Source organism: Marmota monax, unplaced genomic scaffold (genome assembly GCF_021218885.2).
Source record: "Marmota monax isolate L192 unplaced genomic scaffold, Marmota_monax_Labrador192_F-V1.1 WCK01_AAM20220418_F8-fsc00099, whole genome shotgun sequence".
NCBI classification, from domain to species: Eukaryota; Metazoa; Chordata; class Mammalia; order Rodentia; family Sciuridae; genus Marmota; species Marmota monax.
The window spans coordinates 1,073,985-1,095,813 of NW_026692126.1; the positions used below are offsets into that span (position 1 = coordinate 1,073,985).

Here is a 21,829-nt window from a genome sequence, read left to right on the forward strand (position 1 = left end):
ACAGTAAAGACAAAGTCATGTAAACTTCCAGGAAAAAGCAGACTAACAAAGCAAAGAACAAGAGACTTGACATTATTACACTTCGCATCTGAAATTCTAAATTCCAAAAGACAATACTACGCAACCAGATCTAAAGGATATTATGACCTTAGATTTAGCCTTTCAAACTATATTTCATGAACAGCTCAAGTTTTTACACATGGAAAGTCTCAAAAAGTATGTCCTTCCCAGCCATGGTGGTGCATACCTTTAACCCCATCAGTTAAGGAGGCCAAGGCAGAAGGATCACAAGTTTGAAGACAGCCTGGGCACATTAGAAGAACTTTGAGCAACTTAGAAAGACGCTGTTTCAAATTAAAAAATAAAAAGGACTGCAGATGTTGCTCAGTGGTAAAGCACCAGAGTTCAATCCCCAGTACCAAAAATAAACAAAAAACAAAATCCAAGTATACTCTTTATGTACTTTTTCCATTTTTGGAAAAAAATCATCCAAGCAAGTACTATAACTTAGGAAGAATTACTCAGAAAAAAGAACTCAATAAAAGTGCAAAAGAACAAACCATATTATTTTTATAAAAAATAAAAAGGACTGGGGATATAACTCAGCGGTAAATGGCCACTGGGTTCAAACCCTGGTACCCCCCCTGAAAAATAAGTACTATTCACTCTTTTAAAAAAAGTTTTAAAACAACTACTTCAGACATCTGATTTATGATACAAATAAAAATCCCAATAAAGCATTAGCCAGTTAAACCAGCAATGTATTAAAAGAGTAATACACTCTTCTAATAGGCTGATTTCAGAACTAAGAATGGTCTAACATTAAGCAATTCATTACATTAATAAAGGGCATTAAAAAAACAACAACAACAACAAAAAAAAACCAACCCCTGTGGTACTCTAAGCAAGATTTCAAAAGAAATAAAATGGCCAGACACAGAGGTACACACCTGTGATCCCAGCTACTCAGAAGGCTGAGGCAGGAGGACTGCAAGTTTAAGGTTAGCCTGGACAACTTAATGAGATCCTGTCTAAAAAGAAAAAATTTAAAAAAGGGGGCTGGGAATTCGTTTAGTGGTAAAGCGTCTCTGGGTTCAATGTGCAGTACGAAAAAGGAGGGAGGGAGGGCTGGGGCTGCAGCTCAGTGGTAAAGCACTTGCCTATCATGTGTGGAGGCATTGGGTTGGTCCACATAACAAACAAATGAATTGTGTCTATCTTCTAAAAAAATGAAAAAGAAATAAATGGTTAAAAGAGAGAAAAAAAAAAAGGAGTTCAAAATGGTATTTTTTAAAAAAAGACAATAATGGCTAAAAAAAAAAAGGGCAAGCTAAGCTGGGCATAGTGGTGCATGCCTATATAATCTTAGAGGTGAGAGAGGCTGATGCAGGAGGATCAAGTTTAAGCCAGCCTGGGCAATTTAACAAGACCCTGTCCTAAAATAAAAAATAAAAAGGACTGGGGATATAACTCAGCGGTAAATGGCCCCTGGGTTCAAACCCTGGTATCCCCCTGAAAAAAGCAAGGGAGTTAAAATGCAACATCTACTCCTGGTTTTAAAAAAATAAAAAAGGAACTGCCTTAGCATAAATGCATATAATCATCAAACTGGCAGCATGCACAGATGGTAAAGTACTACGGGTGAACTCACTGAAGACAGATGCAAAGATACTCAACTGTTGCCACTATCATTCAAAACTCTTCCAGAGTAGGACACATTCCTATAATCCCAGCAACTCGGAAGGCTGAGGCAGAAGGATCACAAGTTTGAAGCCAGCCTGGGCAACTTAGCGAGACCCTGTCTCAAAATAAAAATAAAAGGGCTAGGGATGTAGCAACCCTGGGGTCAGTCAGTCCCCATTACCCCCCCAACCTACCCCCCCCAAACAAAACAAAGCAAAACCAAAAAACCTGTTCCAGAGGTTCTAGTATGTACAGTAAAGAAAAAATACAAGGAAGGATGAGACCAAAAATCATCATAATAAAAAAATCTGCAAATTATATGTTTGCAAACTAGTAAATTTAATAATTTAAAAACAATAAAAATAATAATATAAATATACAAAAAGCAGTAAATCTGATTAATGTCAGCAACAATCATTCAGACACGAGCGTCGTCATTCACAATAAAACCATAAAATATGTAGAAAAAAAATGAAGAGTATGCAAAAGTCACATGGAATCAAAAACAAACCCCCGAAACTATGAAATGACTAAGGCACAGATGATCTGGATAACGGATAAATTTAAGAAGTAACTTCAAAATGCATACATTGAATGTAATTCATGCCAAATCCCAATGAGACTTTATTATTGGAATTGACAGATTATAAAATCACCTAGAAGTATAAGTGAGGGGAAAAAAAGATACTTTAAAAAGAAATGGAAGAGCCTCCCTCTGCCTGATATTACAAATGGAAAATACAACAATATTTACATGTAATGTTGGCAAATGAAATACAGTTCAATAGAATTCAAGAGCACCCCTAAATTATAATGTGATTTATAAAAATAAGCGGCATTTGAGATTAACAAGAAACATGGCCAGCTATTTGGAAAAAAAAAAGAACTTCGTAACAGTGGCAATGTCATATAACTACAATCCTCAGCATTTTTAAAATAAAATACATATTCACCTAGACACTCAGAAAAAAAAATTTTTTTAAGCTCAGAGTGGAAAAAAAACAAAAACCCTTTCCTAAGGTACCAATGATAAAAACTATAACAATAATATCGATAAAACTGGAAAACATTTATATAGCAAAAGATCTATCAGCAATATGACCAAAGATTACTATCTTTATAAAAGATACACATCTACAACTTTTGCAAATTAAGACCTCCTTAATTGTTCAGTAAACTTCTACAACCTCTTATAAAAATTATATACAAATTATTATGATAATTATTATATAAAATATAATAATTCCATAAATTTGCATCTAAGAACTTGTTCTAGGGAAACAAGTTCATGCAGATGGGTGCATAAGGCTACTATTAGACACAGGGATATTTTTGTTTGTAAAACCCCAAATGTTTACCAATGAGGGATACACTGAGTTACAATGGACAATGGAACACTACATAGTCATTAAAAAGATGAGGCAGAGTAATGTGTATGGGCAAGGAACCATGTTGTGATAAACTATTAAATGTTTTCCTTCAAGGAAACGGAATTAGGGGAGGATTTCACCTTAGCTGTATTGTTTTTACCTTTTCACAATGTGCACTATCAAAAACAAAACAAAAGAAAGAACAAACACGTTTCTATTCAAAAACTAAAAGTTTGTGAATAATTACAAGAAAAAAAATGACTGGACATTAGCCTTTTAATTTCTTACTAGTCCAGGAAAATTTTGCCTTAAATTACAAAAGTTTTTACTCCTTTAATGAGAAAAGACCCATTTCCCCCACTTACATTAGCTGGTTGCTCTCAACAGGAACGTCTGTGTCTTCACTGAGTTCCAATCTATTACGCCTGTAGGTCGAACCAACACTCAATCCATGAATTAATAATAATGAGGCAGAAAGAATTTTCTTCCTCACATTGCCAAGGAAACCTCTCAGCCACAATTGAAACACAGGATGTGTTTTTAAAACATCTCCCAACTACTGGAAGATTAAGTCCATTCAAATAACCTTTGCCAGCCTGGAGACAGCTAGCATTAGTTATCTCCTCAAAAAGAAAAAAAAAGAACAAAAAAGTTCATTTAAAAGATGAACTTGAAATTCAAAGATTTTTTAAAAAAATCCATCTTCCATAGCCGAACAATATAATTTAAAAAGGAAAAAAAAAAAAAGAAAAAGAAAAAAAAAAGGGAAAAAAAAAGAAAAAAGGAAAAAGGAAAAGAAAAAAACACCAAAATTCAATAAGATCCAATTTCTGGTCTTCAAGATTTCTTCACCTATTAAGAAAAAAACAGAAACCTTCCCCCATCTTTATTATCTGTATAATAAAAGCATACTTGTATGTAAAAATATATAGTGTTTTATGTATATAATATACACATATACTAACTGGCTTATACACATACATACAAACACACACACACACACAAATGTGTAGAAATAAAACATCTGGGTAAGTTTCCTTTTTAAAAATACACTATAAAAGACTGTAGATTTGAGTACATTATAAAAATAGTGAACTTACATACCCAAGTAGCACGAAGCTAATGTTACACTAAATTTTGCCCAGCCCACAAAAATAAAGATGAAGGGAAACCCTTATACATATATCAAGGTGTATAAAATGATGTATCTATATCATCATCAAGGAGTGTTTAACCAAAAAAGATAGAAACGTATAGTTATAGAGTAACTACAGAGTGGTGCAGCAAGCTGTAGAAGGCAGAGCAGCATTATAGCCATTCTGAACTGGCACTGTCAAAACACAGAAAGCTTTTTTTTATCCAAGGGAAGACTTTTTTTTTTCCTTCTTTTATATTAACACCAGCCCTGTAAGGGCTTGCTTATGCAGCCTAGAACCAAATTCTTTACTACTGATGGCTATGGCTTTTAAAGACTATAATTATCCATTTACTCCAGTTAGTAAAAGGGTATATTTTGGAGTTGAAATTTCATTTCACAATGGTACATTTACCATTTAAGAATAAAAAAAAATTTTTTTGATGTACAGAAATGAGTTTTCTAAATTTTTGAAACCAGCCCAGTAACAAAGCAATTTTGATTCTCACATAATAAATACTACATAATTTCTAGGCTAAATCTTGCCAAATACTATCCAAGACAAAACTAAAATCAAAACTTAAAAAAAAGTGGACACCTTTTACTCACACTTAATACTAGTCAATTTTCCAGGATTTTTTTGGGCAGGGAATATCCCCAAATCTAAAATGAAAAAAAGGAAAAATTGGGATCTTACATTAGTTATTCAGTCTGAAACTTCTAATAGACTTTTACTAAAAGTCATCATTTTCTGGCTTCCCACTCAAATACAGAAACATACTTCCAGAGTGGAAAGGGACTTTAAAGGATCACTGGGATTAATCACTTATTTCACCAATGATTCCGAACACATGAAAATGCTGACTGCTTATTTTTAGTTAAGAATATACAGTGGCCAAAACAACTTCAGTTAGTTAATATTAATATTATGGATCATTAAGTATGTTTTTCAAAAGATCACCAAAAATTAAAAAAAACATTCTTCAGGAAAGGCAAACTGGTTTTGTTTAAGTATGCTCACAGGGCTTATAATCCAATCCTGTTCAACAGTTTCCAGTTTTGCAAACTTTTTACTATTATTAACCCATAAATTATGCAAAAGCACCTATATAATCTTTATTTTATAGTTTTATCCTATATATAAGGTTAAAAAGACAATTCAAAGACTAAAAATAACTATTTTCCTAATTGTTTCCTCTCTTTCCCTTTTATACAGATTCAATCCTAAACATAAAGGGTAATTCTATCATGCCCAATAATTTGAAATTATAAAGCTGACCAGTATGAGGAGGCAATTAGAAATTTCCAAATAGAAAACAAATTTTTCTTTTTTTTTTTGCCAAATTGTAACTGAACATCAGGGTTTTAAAAGATATAGAAAAATGGGGAGAGGGAAGGAGTACCAATTTAGTACGTTATTGTTTTTCTCAATTCATTGGTTTCAGAGTAATCAAACCTCTCATGCTGGAGGAAATTTTTATTTTAATTACTAGTTCAATCTACCAGTCAGAAATAGCCTAAGGCCTTTCAATGCTGCACTATATTTTTTTAATTAAAAAATATCTTTTCTTTCTCAAATGATATAAACATTTTCAAAATTTCCAAGGTGTAACATTAAGTTTACAACTGTGAAATCTTTTGAGTTAACCTTCATTTTATCAACATTATATTGTCTCTGAGGAATTTCCAGCCCTTTTTGTTTTCGGGTTTCCCCAGGTTCAGTTTTGTGGCTGCTTGTTTTTAGAGATAGGGGTCTGGCTCTATTGCCCAGGCTGGTCTCGAACTTGTGGGCTTAAGCAATTCTCCCGCCTCAGCCTCCCAAGTAGCTGGGATTACAGGAGTGAGTCACCATGCTCGGGTGTTTTTGAAAGAATGATTAGTATGACTATATAATAACTATAGCAGTAAGGATACAATAAAATAGCAAAAAAGTTGCCCATTTTAAATGGAGAAAGGAAAAAGAAATCAAGACAATATTTCTTTTTCATTGCTTTGAACAACCTTATTCTGGGGATCCTGGCTTAGAACCAATGCAGAATAATCATAGTTAACATTTTTCAAGTTCATTTTCAGAAACATCAGCTGTTCTATATTATCAAAGTCCAGGCTCATGATCTGCTTTGGATGGAAGTGGCTATTTGAAGTAAAGATACATTCAGATTGCCAACTACACATGGGGCAACTTAGATACTGAATAGCAACTTGGGTCAAAGCTGGCCATATGCTCAGTTTCCTTTGCCAATAAATCAAAGGATCATCACCTCCTGAGAGTTCTGAATACTTCTCTTTGAAGTACTCATCCACTACTGCTATTGCAGAAGGAAACATGAAGCCTTTGCTTCCAATGGCAACAGTGTCTGTGGCTGGGATATCCATGGAACCTGAATTGGAGGTGCCTTCTTTTATAGATGAGGTATATGAATCAACTCCTACTGTAACTAAGGGACCAGATGCTTCTGAAGCTGCAATCTGACAGGTTTCTGGTGAAGATTCCATATAATTACAAACCTCTTCTGCAAGAATCTGTTTATAAATTTCTAAATCAGCACCTTGAGGAAAAAAGTCTTCCAAACTGTTCTTAAAGCAAGGATCTAACAAAGTAGCCAAGATACAAGGTTTGGATTTCAGCATGGCACTTAGTAGGGTATCAGTTTCAAGTTTCAGAGATAAACTATCCACCAGATTGAGGGCCTGAGTAATACCTCTGACTTGAAAATCTTCTCTGAGTTTCTGAAGGGAAAGGAGTAGATGATGGATTAGGGGTAGCACCTGATTCAATCCTGTGGTCTTTACACTCACTTTCTGAGTGGCTTCCTCAAATGGTTTAAGAATATCACAAACATATGTCATTAGAGTCCACTGAAGAGATGTGAGCACAACTCCACTGGCTCTACCAAGACTATGGTGAACTGAGTAGCAGTGCTCCAAAAGCCACTTTAACATATAAAAGGTAGAAATCCAATGGCCAGTTTCATCCTGCTTCAAATTCTTCCATGGAAGCTGGTGATCATTTTGGAATTCTTGCAGTATCTGACGGGCCTTGACTGAATGACTAAAATGATGACAGGTTTTCCTAGCAGCCACTAACATATTCTCGATGCTTTTGTGCTCACAGAAGAAGTCCTGAATGACTATATTTAAACAATGCAGGAAGCAGGGCACATGAGTAAAACCACCATCTTTGATTGCATGTACCACATTAGAGGAATTATCAGAAACAATGAAGCTAGGGATAAGGAAATTGGGAGAAAGCCACAGACCAATCTGGTCATTTAATTCTTGTAAAATGTTTGTTATCAAACAGTCTTTGGCCAAACCAGTAACACAAAGCACAGCCCACTTTCTAAAATTGGGGATCCTGCCATTATTGGAAGAAGAGTCAGTTTCCAAAGAGACCCAGTGTACAGTCACAATGAAATAGTCAGTAGATGGGTCATGGGTCCATATGTCAACAGTCAGGTGGATCTTTTGACTTTGGACATTCTCTAAAGTTAAGAAAATCTTTTCTCTGACACAGTCATATAACTGAGGTACAACCTTAGTGAAAAAGTAAGTTTCTGATGGCAATCTATAGTCAGGAGCCACAATCTGCAGGAACCTCTGAAAAGCTGGAGTTGAGAAGTAGTTGTAAGGATGCATATCCTCCACAATCATTTGAATAATTGCCTGACTTATTTGACTTGAGGCTGGATTTTCACAATATGTTGTTTCTCTCTCTTGTTCATGCATGAGACTGTCTTGTTCTACAACAGGAATAGGACTCTCAGATCTATTTTCAACCTCTAACACAGGAGGTTCATCTGAATCAGAGTCACTAAGATCCTCAGCTGTTAAATCTTGGCTGCCTGTGGACTTCTCTCCATGCGTATCATTCAAAAGATCACTGCTCTCAGTCTCAGTCTCATCTAATCCATTTCCAAGAGCACCACTGTCTTTGTTGGCAACCGCCCAATGGATGGGATGTGTGGCCTGCAGGTGTCGTTGAAGTGTTGAAGTTCCTAAGTGGGAACCGGGCCTACCCCGGCTCACACTTCTTTTACATATATTACACACAGCTCTTGAGATGTGCTGAGGGTCAGTGTAAAAAAAGTTCCAAACTGCAGATGTCTTGGCTCTGGTTCCAGGAATTAAGGCATGCTTGACAATGTTACTTTTGATGAGAAATCTCCCTCTTTCTGCCCTTAGGGCATCAGATGCTGATTTATCACGTTTCTTACCCATTCTATTATCATCTAATGAATCAGCAGGAATATAATCAAAGCTTCCATTGCTTCCAGGAGAAGAGGGAGATAAAGATACATCCAAGCTAAAGTCCTCCTCCCCACTAGTGACTCCAAATTTGTTGGCCCTGGTCCAGTGAGGTGAATGCCTTGCCTGCAAATGTCGCTGAAGAGTAGATGTACCAAGATGACTGCCTGGTTTACCTCTGCTAACACTTTTTTCACAGAGGTTACAAATAGCCCGCCAGGTGTACTGGGGATCAACATGAAAGAAATGCCACACAATAGAGGTCTTAGCTCTTGTACTAGGTAGATAGATCTGTTTTTCTATATTGCTCTCGAAAAGACTTTCTTCATCCTGTTCAGAGGCAGTGGGGGCTAACAAAGCAGGAGCATCTGCAACAGGCCTTCCAGATCCCAAATCCTTAGTAAATTTCTTGGCAAGGATCAACTTTTTTCGGCGCCTTTTCCCTTTAATTCGCAAACCCTTCTTTCTTTTCTTTTTAGCAGGCAATTTTGCCTCTTTATCCACTCCTTCTGCCACCATCTTTCCTTCTACCACATCTTCTTCAGCTGCATTAGAATTAATGGAAACACATCCCAGAATCCCAGCACCATTAAAAGTTCTGCATCTTCTACGAGGAGAGAGGGAAGAAACTGGTGCACTTAAAGTACATACACTCATTCTCTTTATGTCTCCAAAATTCGTACCAGAATTTGTCAGTGTGTTTATTAATCAAGCAGAAATACAGCTGTTCCTCTCTCCTTGCATTACCTTTTCTCCAATTTCTACAGGGAGTCAAATTCCCTTTGGACCAATGAATTCGAAGCCAGGTTATTTTTGGAGGAAAAATTACAGCAGTGAAGAACATTCCCAAACTCTTTCATAGAGGGCTTTAAGATCCCTTTCAACTTTTTGAGTTCTGAATTCAAAGTCCAGTGTCCTTACATTATTTAAAAAAAAAAAAAAAAAAAACTGAGGCCCACTCTCCGACAGTCATAGAGTTGAACTGTTTAGTACCAACTAAAAGCCAGGTCTTTCAAACACCAGGTTCATGCTCTTCCTGCTTCACCAAGAACTATACCTGCTTGAAATGTCTTCAATTGTTAATATTTTAAGATGTCTCATGATAGCAACGATTTTTCCTTAGTTCTGAAACTTTCAGGAAATTTAATTTAAACAAAAACATAGTGCATCATTCAACATTCATAGTTTAGGACTGTGATTTGTCAATACAACCCCCAAAAATCAATTCTGGAAAGCTAAATGAGACTCCACATACTGGTCATTAACAGGAAATGTAGTTGGGCCCTTTCACTTCTGACTATAAGTAGTACATTTTTTTAAAATGCAGATAGCTGGAAAAGATCCTTTGGAAATAAAATTTTAAAACAGGAAAACAAGTTGCATTTTCAATTTGCCGTTTCTACCAAGCGTTAATGTTTTCAAACTGAAGCAGCATTACAGGTTGTAAATAAGTAACTCACAAGTTGGACTCTATATGAACAGTAAGAACTGAAATATGGGCTTTAAACTACTTTCATTCCTTTTCCACGGATCCCTCCCCTTTCCCCAATACCTACACACTTTTACCCTAAAAAGCATCTCTATTACTAGTTCCACCTCCTTCTCAAGGTCCAGAATCAAAGCCTGGAAGATGTCAACAATATGGGCCTTCCCCATAGGAATCCGCACCAATTATGGGAGTTTAGGGGGTGTTCTTCATTACGGTTCCACCAATCCTACAAGGAGAACGGAAGTGTCCCTGTAGCTCTCGACTCCGATGCTCGGGGCTGGGGAAGGGAGTGTAACTGGGGTGGGGAATGGGTGTAAGATCCCGGAATAAGGTCAATGGCTTTGAATGTGGAGTTTGAGAAAATCTCCAAAGTAGTAAGACCCCGGAGAGGAATGAGAGTAGGTCAACTCAGGTCCTGGCACCTGGTCTGCTTTAGGCAGTGAGCGTCCGCTAAACTGGAGAAACTGTTGCCCCGAAGAAAGCAATCTAGTGTCAGTTCGCTCTCCGGGGGTCGGGAACAGTCGGCTCTCGGGGAAGCTCCCAGATTCGCGAGCACCGGATGTGGGGGAGGGGAAGAAGGGTGGTTGGGAAGGGAGCAGGCGCCGTGGGGGTGGGGCGCAGTGGGGTGGGGGTGGGGTGGGGAGGATGGGAAAAGTGAGCGGGAGCCTGGCTCCCAGCCTACACCGACAAGGGCCGCGGCCGGGAGGGGGTGGTCGTTACCGCGGCGCTGCAGAACCCCGCTCTAACTTCCCGGGCTAGGCCGCGACCCGGGGGCGAGGGGAGGCCGCTGCCACTCCCCTCGCCCTCTCCCCCACCTCCCTGGCTCCAAGCCACCCGGGAATCAAGAAACGGGTCTAGTTACCAGAGAACAGAAACTTTACCGAACCGATGACACTATCTCCGACTCCCGCCTGCTGCCACGTCTTTCTTCTTTCTTAGCCGCGGCCGCCTGCCGTCCTCACAGCAGCAGAGCCAGCAGAAACCCGAGACTGCCAGCGTCAAAGATGGCGCCCGGCTACAGCTCAGCTCTAAGACCCGGCCAGTAAAAGTGCCAGCACGACGCAGAGCGCGGGGATTCTGGGAGTTGTAGTTTGCTCTATGAGGCGATGCCTAAGATGGCTTCCCCGGGTCACAGGGTCACGTGAGAGGGGAGGTGCTGGGCCAAGGGGTAGCCTTGGCAAGGGCTGGTTCTGAAAGTTTCCGGGCCCCTAAAACCGTCTGTGATAAAGCTTTGTTGTTTTTTAAGTTCATATCAGATAATCGGGAAAACTGAAAGAAATGTCCACCAGACCATAAGCGTTCTCATTTTCCTCTTACCCAAATTTGCCTAATGAATATATCATTCAAACCGTGTATAAATTTAATTTAGAAATAAACTTTTCCCACGTATTGTTGAAGGATTTGGTGGCTCAGTGGTTGAATGCCCCTGAGTTCAATCCCCAGCACACACACACACTCTCCCCCCAAAGAGGAAGAGTCCTGAATGCTGAATGTTGAAGGACTTGTGCTTTTTAAAATTATTATTATTATTACTATTATTTAAATGTGAAGACAGGGTCTCGCTAGGTTGCTTAGACCCTCACTAAATTGCTGAGGCTGGCCTTGAACTTGTAGCCCTGCTTCAGCCTCCTGGGTCCTGGCATTACAGGCGCGTGTTCCCATGTCTGGCTTGTGCATTTACTTTCAATTTGCAGAAGTGAAATTGGGCTTTGGAGGGTTTTTGTTTGTTTGTTTGTTTGTTTGTTTTTTGTGTGTGTGTTTCTTAAAACAAAGTTGTGTATCAGGCTTATTAGTAAGTTCATGAGGGTTAGGGGAATGAAAAGGAAAACATGAGCAATTGCTGCTCCATTTCATTACAAACATCCTGTATTTTCCATTTGAATGTTTTGATCTTTAAAAAAAAAAAAAGAATCACAGAAATATGTAGAATAGAAAATTAAAATCTGAATTAATCTCATTCCTGGGAAATTTAATCTCATTGATTTTACATACATCTTTCCTAACTTTTTAAATGCAAATATATTTAAATATATTACATGGATGTAATAAGAGCTAGAGATCTCTCTGGGTTCGTAGATCAGCAGAACTTGTTTCTGAAGCAACATTTTACCTAAACTTTACTTGGGTGACGATACATTCTGCTACTGCGAAAGGATACACTTGATGGTAAAGCTGATGGAGACTCCAGGCACCTTTTATTTCTTTTTATGCTAGTCCTGTGGGAGTCCCAACCAGGCCGCAAATGGCAATCTAAGGGATCCATTAGTCAGAGGAGTCCTGAGTTTCCTTATACTTTGACTTTTACCTTCTTTCAAAGTTGAGAAGCCACAACATTAGAATTCGCCAGTCCTTGCCTTACATACAAAACTCTTGAGACCGGTTCAAGACAGATTTCACTCTGATTACCATGTCAATAAGACCTAACAAGCAGGTTCCTGGTAACCAATTTCTGTCTGTTGTCTGTCCCCACAACACCTAGGGTTCTTTGTAATTTCACAGATGGCTTTCCAAAGAATTTGCAGATTTTATAGCTGAGGCCTTCCCAAGCTGCTGTCCTGGCCTGAATGGCATGCTATATATAGTTTATAGATACAACATATTTCATCAAATTATATCATAAGATGCATTCTTCTTTTGTGAGCCTCCAAGAGAAAAAAACACAAACACACAAAACTCTGCTCATTAAATTCTTACAGGTTGGGCTGGGGATATAGCTTGGTTGGTAGAGTGCCTGCCTCACAAACACAAGGCCCTGGGTTCAATCCCCAGCACCATCGCACCCCACCCACCAAAAAAGTTCTTACAGGTCATTTATCAGAGATGCTAAATTGAAAAGGATGTGCATCTTAGAATGAATTAAGTGTAGGGATGGGCTTTGTAGCTCAGTGGTAATGTGCTTACCTGGCTATGCCTAAGGCCCTGGGTTCAATCCCCAGCACTACAAAAAGAAAAGAAATGTGTATTGTAACAATAAAAACAGGCATCAAACTATGCATAGGGTTTTACAATTTGCTTATTTCCACTTCGTAATATATCTTGAATATCTTTTAACAGTCATCAGTACTTATAGGCTTAGAGGCTTACTTTTTTTTTTTTTTTTTTTTTTTTTGGTACTAGGGATTGAACCCAGGTGTGCTTAAGCACTGAGTCATATCCCCAGCCCTTTTTATTTTATTTTATTTTTTATTTTGAAACAGGGTCTTGCTAAGTCACCTAGGACTTTGCTAAGTTGCTGAGGCTGGCTTTGAATTTTCAATTCTTTTCCCTCATACTCCCCAGTTGCTGGGATTAGAGGCATGCACCACCATACCAACTATTACCACTTTTTTTTTTAACAACTCCCATCCCACTCACTATAAGGCTGTTTTTACAGTTTGTTCCATCAGTCCCTTACCAGTGGAAATAACCATATTTCATATTTCAGTTTCTATTAGTCTCTCCCAATGTGGGGAAGAAAAAAATAGGGTAATGGGGACATTGAAAAGGGCAAAAGTTAAAAACCTGAGGCCATTGAGAAGAGGAAGAACTAGTTGGGGAAACCCTATGTTGAGGGAGAATCCATATGGGGATCTCCCCTAAGCCCCCAATACATACACACAAGATTCTCAGAGGTGAGTGTGGGCTTGCACTTTGGATGTTACAAGTGGGTAAAGTGTCTAGACCATGCACACAATGCCAGATTGACCATGCTTAAAAAGCACCTCAAACTACAAATGAATTTCAGTTTCCAGATCTCTTTCATAAATAATTACAAAACCATGTAGGATGTTCAATAAGTTTTTGCTTTGAGAGCAAAGTTTTCTAGAAAAAGAATGCAAAATTATTGAGACTAAATTATGTTCAAAAGAGAATATTTAGGCCAGGCACAGTGGCGTACACCTGTGATCCCTGCAACACAGGAGGATGAGACAGGAGAATCTCAAGTTCAAGATCAGTTTCAGCAAAGCCTCAGTGACTTAGTGAGACCCTATCTCAAAATAAAAAATAAAAAGGTCTGGGGGATATAGCCCAGTGATAAAGCACCCCGGGCTAAATCCCCAGTTCCAATAAAGAAACAAATAAATAAATAGACTATTTAGTGTTCAGGATGTAGCTCAGTGGTAAACTGTTTGCCTAGCATGTGTGAGGCTTTGGGGTTCAATCCCCAGTACGATAAGAAGGCTGAACTAGTGGTGATGTTGGGCAGGACTCACAATAGAGTCAACAAAGTCTGTTATCCACCTCCCCTCCTCTATTTTTTCTTCTTTTTTAAAATACTGGGCCTTGAACATACTGAGCAACATCTCTAGCCCTTTTATTTATTTATTTATTCATTTTGGTGGGGGGTACTAGGGATTGAACTCAGGGCCACTCAACAACTGAGCCACATCCCCAACCCTATTTTACATTTTTACTTAGAGACATAATCTCACTGAGTTGCTTTGCTTTTGCTGAGGCTGGCTTTGAATTTGCAATCCTCCTGTCTCAGACTCTGGAGTTGCTGGGAATTACAGGTGTGTGCCACTGTGCCTGGCCCAGCCCTTTTTATCTTTATTTTTATTTTTTATTTTAAGGTCTCACAAAGTTGTCCAGGCTGGCCTAGAACTTGTGATCTTTCTGACTCAGACTCCAGAGTAGCTGGAATTCTAGGCATGTACCACCAAGCTTGGCCCTTTTCTATGTTATCCTTAATTTGTCCCTCTCTATTTATTCCTGAAAACCTGATAACAATACATGACTCCCCCTCTATTTAAAAGTATGCTCAATTCCTTGTTTTCCTCTGGCATACCTAATTTCTGAATTTATCTTTCTGGCCAATTTCCTTGGCCATTTTCCCACCTCTAACATACTCTTAAATCTATTTCATCTGGATTTAATGTCTCCGTGACTTTTTTGAAATTCCTTTGGTGGGGTCCATTGTTGTAAGTTAAATAAATACTTTTCAGGGTTTATTTTCTCATTATTATTAGACATAACTTATTGATAGTTTATTCTGTGTTAGGCACTGTTAACAACTTTGTGTATACTATTCAGTTTAATCCTTGCAATAACTCTATAAGATAGAAGCTCAGATAATCCCTTTTTACAAATGCTTGTAAAGTTCCAGTGATTTATCCCAGGTGTCATTACTGACTGGTAAGTGACAAAGTCAGATTTCAAACCAGATCTGTTTGACTCCAAAACATCACAGTCATTTGACCTGTTGGGCCATTTTCTCTTTCTTTCAGCTCCCCTCTCCCTTGGTTTAAAGGACAACATTCTATCTTGGTTTCTTTCCAAACTCTTTGGTTGCCTATTTGTATTCCTTGGCAAGTTCCTCTTTCTCTATGCTTCACTTAATTGTTGGTGTTGCCCCGGATTCAGTCCTCTTCAATCCTCATCTTTTCTCTCTGCATTCTTTCCCTGAGTTGTCTCATCCATTTCCATGGTTTCAACTATGAATTAATTATATGTGGTGACTCAGATCTTATCTCGGAACCAGATCTCTGTTCAACTGCCTACAGGATTCTCCAGTTGGATGCTTCAGAGGCACTTTTAAGTACAGCACATGGAAAAACTGAAATCATCACCTGATCTGGTCCCCAACATCACTTCCTAAAGCCTCTGTCTTAGCGAATGGCACCACCCACCATCTACCTGGTTACATTAATCAAGACTTTATCCAATCACTATAATGCCCTTTGACTTTATTACCTCCTGGTTTCTTTTTTCTTTTGGTCCTGAGGATTGATCCCAGGGCCTTGCATGTACTAGGCAAGGACTCTGCCACTGAAATACATCCCCAGCCCCTGACTTTACCTCCAAAATATCTCTTAAATCTACATTTTTCTTTTTTATCCCCACTGATTCTGACAAGATGAGTATAAGGTCCTGCTTAGCATCTGGATGGCCATCTTAAGTGACAGCTGTTATTTAAAGGAAAAAGTTCCCCTTTCTGGTCCAAGGGCATTTCTGAGAAAGGATCACCATTCCCTCATACCAACCCAACCCCTAACTGCCCATGTTAGGACACACCCTGAGCCTCTCACATAAAAGTCCCAGAACACAAGCCTGTTTTGCCTCTCTCGCTTATAGAGAGATGGCCTTTATTTGTCAGTTCGTGTGCATCTCTGTCTGGTCTCCGTCTTCCATTTCTCCTTACCCATCTCTCATTCCTCGCTTTCCCTTCACCCACCATCCCCAATTTTTTTTTCTAGAAAAATTTATCAACAATGACTAACTGAGGAAAATAGGACTGGATATCTAAGGTAGAAAGATACTTTTCATTGTATGTTCTTTTGGTTTGGGTTTTGGTTTTTAATGGAACTGGGGATTGAACCCAGGGATGCTACTGGGCTACTTCGCTAGCACTTTTTATTTTTTGAGAAAGGGTCTAAGTTCCCCAGGCTGGCCTCAAACTTGCGATCTTCCTGCTTCAGCCTCCCCAGTCACTGAGATTACATGCATGTACCACCATGCCTGGCTAGGTAGTCTGATCTGTGGTCATTAACACTATTTCCATAAGAGGTCTAAACTTGTCTTTTGTTTTTATTTTTTTGTTTGGGGGAATTGAACTCAGGGGCACTCAATTCACTGAACCACATCCTCAGCCCTGTTTTGTATTTTATTTAGAGGCAGGGTCTCACTGAGTTGTGTAACTCCTCACTTTTGCTGAAGCTGGCTTTGAACTCGAAATTCTCCTGCCTCAGCTGCCCCAGCTGCTAGTCTTTGATTTTTTATAGGTACTATTAACCTATGTAGACCTGTTAAGGGCAGAGTAACATGATTATAGTTATCCTTCTGAGTAATATATTCAGAATTTCACTTCAAAAGTAAAAGCTAAATTATGCCCAGTATGGTGGCATATGCCTGTAATCCCAGGGTCTTAGGAGGCTGAGATAGGAGGATCACAAATTCAAATCCAGCCTCAGCAACAGTGAGGAACTAAGCAACTCAGTGAGACCCTTTCTCTAATAAAATACAAAATAGGGCTGAGGAAGTGGCTCAGTGGTTGAGTGCCCCTGAGTTCCATCCCCTGGTACACTTTATCAAGCCACTGTCCTCCAAACTAAAATTGTTAGTAGTAACAATCTTTTAAAAGCTTATCTTTTAAAAGTATACTCCTAATACTTAGTATACTCCTAATTGTATCATGATTCTCATCTTTAAGTAACGATAATTGGATGTTCTCAACACTTTGCATTCTAAGCAGTGCTACTCTGGTAATTAAAAGAATTGGGCATTGGTCACTTAAGGTGTACATCTGTAAACAAGAAACTTAGAAAACTACTTCTACTTTAATCATAAAACATTTATTTATTTATTTATTTTCTGGTTATATACAAAGTATATTCACACCAATTCATATCTTTATACTTGTACTTTGGATAATAATGTCCATCACATTCCACCATCATTTCTAACCCCATACCCACTTCTTTCCCCTCCCACCCTGACCTATCTAGAGTTTGTCTATTCCTCCCATGCTCCCCCCTCCCTACCCCACTATGAATCAGACTCTCTCTCTCTCTCTCTCTCTCTCTCTGTATCTCACTATTTTTTATTGGATATTTGTTTTTTAAAATAGTTTTCCATGTTTGTAGCTTGCTATTTATCTTCTTTTTTATTTATGTATGACAGTGGAATGCATTGCAATTCTTTTTACACATATAGAGCACAAGTTTTCATATCTCTGGTTGTATACAAAATGTATTCACACCAATTCGTATCTTCACACATGAAACATTTCATTTAGTTTTAAGACAAGAAAGGAAGACATAAAAATAGCAAATCTAGATAGGAAATCTATGTCACTTAATATTTTATAATTGTGTTGGGCATGGTGGCACATGCCTGTAATCCCAGCAGCTCAGAAAGCTGAGGCAGGAGGATTGAGAGTTCAAAGCCAACCTCAGCAATTTAGGGAGCCCTTAAGAAATTCAGCAAGACCCTGTCTCTAAATAAAATATAAAAAAGGGCTGGGGGACTGGGGTTATAGCTCAGTAATAGAGCACATGTACCTATCACCTGTGAGGCATTGGGTTCAAGCTTCATCATCACATTAAGATAAATAGATAAGGGCATTTTGTCCATTTACAACTAAAAATATTTTTTTAAAAAGGACTGTGGATGTGGCTCAGTGGTTAAGTGCTCCTGAGTTCAATCCCCAGAATCAAAATAAATGAATAAATAAACATATAAATAAATAAATAAATTTATAAATGGATAAAAATAACCAGTTATCATAAGTTTTTTTTTTTGGTGTGTGTGTGTGTGTGTGTGTGTGTATAGAATTATGTTCTACCTTGCACTAGGATGGGAATTTGAACTTATGAAGAGATAATTAGGAAAGCCTGATGGTCCTATTATAATACAATCAATCATAATAGTTATCCTAAAATGCTTCATACAATGAAAATAAATAGTTTTGTCAATTACTAAACATTCTTCAAAATTCTAACCATAGCTGTTCTAAGATTTTTTTCCTCATTCACAGTTTTGATTCTTCTCTAAAGAAGGTTGTTTCTTGGTTCAGAACTACTACACAAAACTGGATTTGCTTTGCTCTTGTTCATTTTGTTTTGTAGTGGGTGCAGTAGTACACATCTGTAATCCCAGTGACTCAGGAGGCTGAGGAAGGAGGATCACAAGTTTGCAGCCAGCCTGGGCAAATTAGAGAGACCTTGTCTCAAAATAAAAAATAAAAAGGGCTCAGTGGTAGAGTACCCCTGGATTCAATTCCTAGTACCACAAAAAATTATTTTGTATCTTAAAACTTTATAACTGTTGCCTGTTAGCATTTTTGCAGAAACACAATGTGTAACCGAACAATCTGAGCAGTGTTTGGAGATGATAGCCATCACTTACAGGACAGATAAGATATGACACTGACCCCCCCCCCATACTAAGTTGTCCCCAATTCAATAGAAGGAGTAACTATAAAATTACAAAAGTGAAAATTAGAACCAATTACTCCCACTTCAAAATTGAAGTTCTTCTGGATGTTCAATGACCAAGATTTGGAGGTCAAAACCAAGGAGGATTAAAGGGCTAAGAGGACAGCCAATATTTTGGCCCTTATCCTCCAAATTCAGCCAGGACTCAGGGGATGGCAGGATCCTCTAAAAGGGTCTGGTAGCTCTGGTGAGTCACCCAATATTCTAATCAGGGGGAACATGAACCCTAGAGATTAGAAGCCAACTGGTGTACACTCTGCAAGGAGGAGGGTCACTGGAAAACAGAATGTCCCCAAAGCTTCCAAATGTGGTCAGTGAGACCCTGACCATCCCAACAGATGACACAACTTGCAGAGGGAAATGCCTGAATGAGACAAGAGGGTCCTCACAAGATCCTAAAAGTTACCTCTGAAGGAATTTGATTGACCTTAACAGTAGGACAACATAGGGACTGTCTACTCTGTCTTGAACATAAGCAAGGAAGTATAAACAAAGACAAATGTACTAACATAAGAGTCAAGAAAAGTCAAAGTCATACACGGATAATTACAAGGAAAGATAGTGGTTCTTTTAAATGGAATTCAAGGTGTGAACTTGTGTCACTCCTACCAAAAGTAAGTAAAGCTGAGATTGTTGTAGAAAAAGGGTTCTTTTGTGTTATTGCCTGAGACTGAAGTTCTTCCCCTAGGCACCCATGCATGAAGGTGAAACTCATAGTTTAGGCAAGAACACTTTATTTAGATAAAAATAAGAAAATGACCCCCTCCTCCCATTCTTTTTTTCAAAGAAGTTCATACTCATGGAGCTATTTAAAAGGAGAAGGAGAGAGAGCCAGACATGGTGGTGCACACCTATAATCCCAGTGGCTTGGGAGCCTGAGGCAGGAGAATTCTGAGTTCAAAGCCAGCCTTAGCAATTTAGCTAGGCCCTAAGCAACTTTGTGAGATCCTGTCTCTAAATAAAGTATAACAATAACAATAACAATAATAATAAAGAAAAAAAGAGAAAGGAAGAAAAAGGGCTGGCTGAGTACCCCTGGATTCAATCCTCCAAAAGGAGAGAGCACCTCTACACAATTTATTTGGTCAGATATCTTCTGACTTTGGCTCCCTCTTAAATTTTGTTTACAATTTATAATGGTACTTCTACTTTTAGACTTAAGTATCTGACTCTTTTCACTTAGGTGCTTAAGCCATTATTTAAAGACTGTTTTACTGTAACAGGGATTCACTTGATGTTTTGACTATTTACTTGATGTTTTGGTTTTGAAACATACATGTTTTTTTTCTTTTTCCCTGAAAGAATTCCCCACGCAAAGACACTTCGCCGGGAGAATTCCAATTTTATTGCAAAAAGCAGTGTGCTTATATAGAACTAAGGGGGAGATGGTAGGGCTTAGATAAATGGCGTTTATTGGCAAGTTCTTTCAGATATCAGCTCCGGAGCCCAGGAATTAGTTCTCATTGGGGCTAAGGTTCCCCGCCAGCGAGATTTGAAATTGGCGCCAGTGGGAGAGTTCACAAGGGCGGGAACTTTTCGCGCCACTGCAGAAAAGAAGAACGTAGGAAGAAGAGGTGCTTAGGCGCCATGTTGGGGTTTTTTCTCTGGGGTATGGCTGCTGTTTATACTTTTCCCAACATTCCCAATCTTCTTTTCCCTAAACTTTTCCTTCCTGATTTCTCCTCTCTAATCTCATTTTCTCTGAATCACTCCTATAAAAGCCCCTGTTCCTACAGATGGGCAGAATCACAGCTTTTGGGACAGGAGTGCCTGTGTTTCTCCTTTGCTAGCAAAGCAATAAACCTTCTTTTTCCTTTTTCTCAAAACCGTGTCCTTCTTAATGGACTGGCATTGGGGACAAGGACCAAGCTTTCAGCAACAAATTTGGTGACCCAGATGGGATACGAGAGCAGTGCCTGTTCCAACTTTCTTTGGCAGGCCTGGCTTCCCAAGGAATCCCATTTTCATGCTGAGGATTCATAGTGCTGAGAGTTTGTTGAAATCCTATTGCTGAAGAAATTGGGATACGGTGTGAGTTTGCCTCAGACGGAACCAGAGGAGCTCTTCCTATGAGTAAAGGGAGGGATTTAGGGACCATCCCAGCAGCTGGTGAAGCTCTTTTTGCTTTGGGGAACTCCAGCCTTCTCTTCCTGAACTGCACAAGTTGCTCCATCAGTTGGTCCACTTTGAGAAAAAGGAAACTGAACTCAGAAAAGTCACGACTTTGGTCATTTGATAAGCTCCCCCATTGTGCATATCAGGACTCTTGATTCTACACTTCTGGTTCACCTTTGTGGGAACATCTGGTCCCTTTGTGGGGACATCTGTGGCACCGTTGGTGTAGAAGTCATGGTTAAGCGAGAGTTGGGAATTTGGGATATTTCCCTATCTGGCCTGTTGGTTTTAAAGGCTCCTACCTATTAGCCATGGCATGGGAATTCCCTCTGGTTGTCTGTTTTGTTCGAATGTGTTGCTGCCCCTTGTAAGAAGACATGGCCGGTACGCATTGATTCCATAGGTAGGGAGTGTCTTGGGAAAGATCTTGGCTGGTCAATCTAAAGGTTTCCATCTATTGGCCGTGGTTTTAGGGCTTCTCTCTGGTTGTCTCTCTGTGTTTCTTTTTGTACAATCTTGCAATTGGAATTGGCCTGTCAGGGGTAAAACGAGTTGAAGAAAGGGCCACCTAAAAGTCTAAAATAATGTTTTACTATAACAATCTGACTTTTAAGTAGCTTTCTAGATTATTGTACAATCTTGCAATTATAATTGGTCTGTGAAAGGTAAAGTAAGTGGAAGAATTTGTACATGCAGGTCTGTCTGTTTTAAAGATTCCCATCTGTCAGGCCTGGTTTCAGTGATCCTCTTGTGTGTGTGTGTGTGTGTGTGTGTATACATACACACATAATATATATATATATATATATATATATATATATATATATATATATATATATATATATATGACTGATCTTTAAGATCATGCTGCATG

At 38.7% G+C, this 21,829-nt stretch overlaps 1 protein-coding gene across 3 annotated transcripts in view; it reads right to left on the minus strand.

Annotated features, from left to right (window-relative positions):
• The window catches only part of LOC124105963 (zinc finger BED domain-containing protein 6), a 13,816-nt gene extending 3,268 nt beyond the window's left edge, over nucleotides 1-10,548 (minus strand). The window contains exons 1-3 of one of the 3 annotated variants that reach the window (XM_058585714.1): nucleotides 4,798-10,548; nucleotides 3,419-3,478; nucleotides 1,678-1,798 (exon numbers count right to left, since the gene is read on the minus strand). In XM_058585714.1, the coding sequence (XP_058441697.1) occupies nucleotides 6,154-9,093 (2,940 nt within the window). In that variant the 5' untranslated portion in view covers nucleotides 9,094-10,548 and the 3' untranslated portion in view covers nucleotides 1,678-1,798; nucleotides 3,419-3,478; nucleotides 4,798-6,153. Of the gene's footprint in view, nucleotides 1-1,677; nucleotides 1,799-3,418; nucleotides 4,372-4,797 lie in introns of those variants that run through there. The other 2 variants (XM_058585712.1, XM_058585718.1) reach the window with 2 other exon arrangements.
• Nucleotides 10,549-21,829: the final 11,281 nt, after the last annotated feature.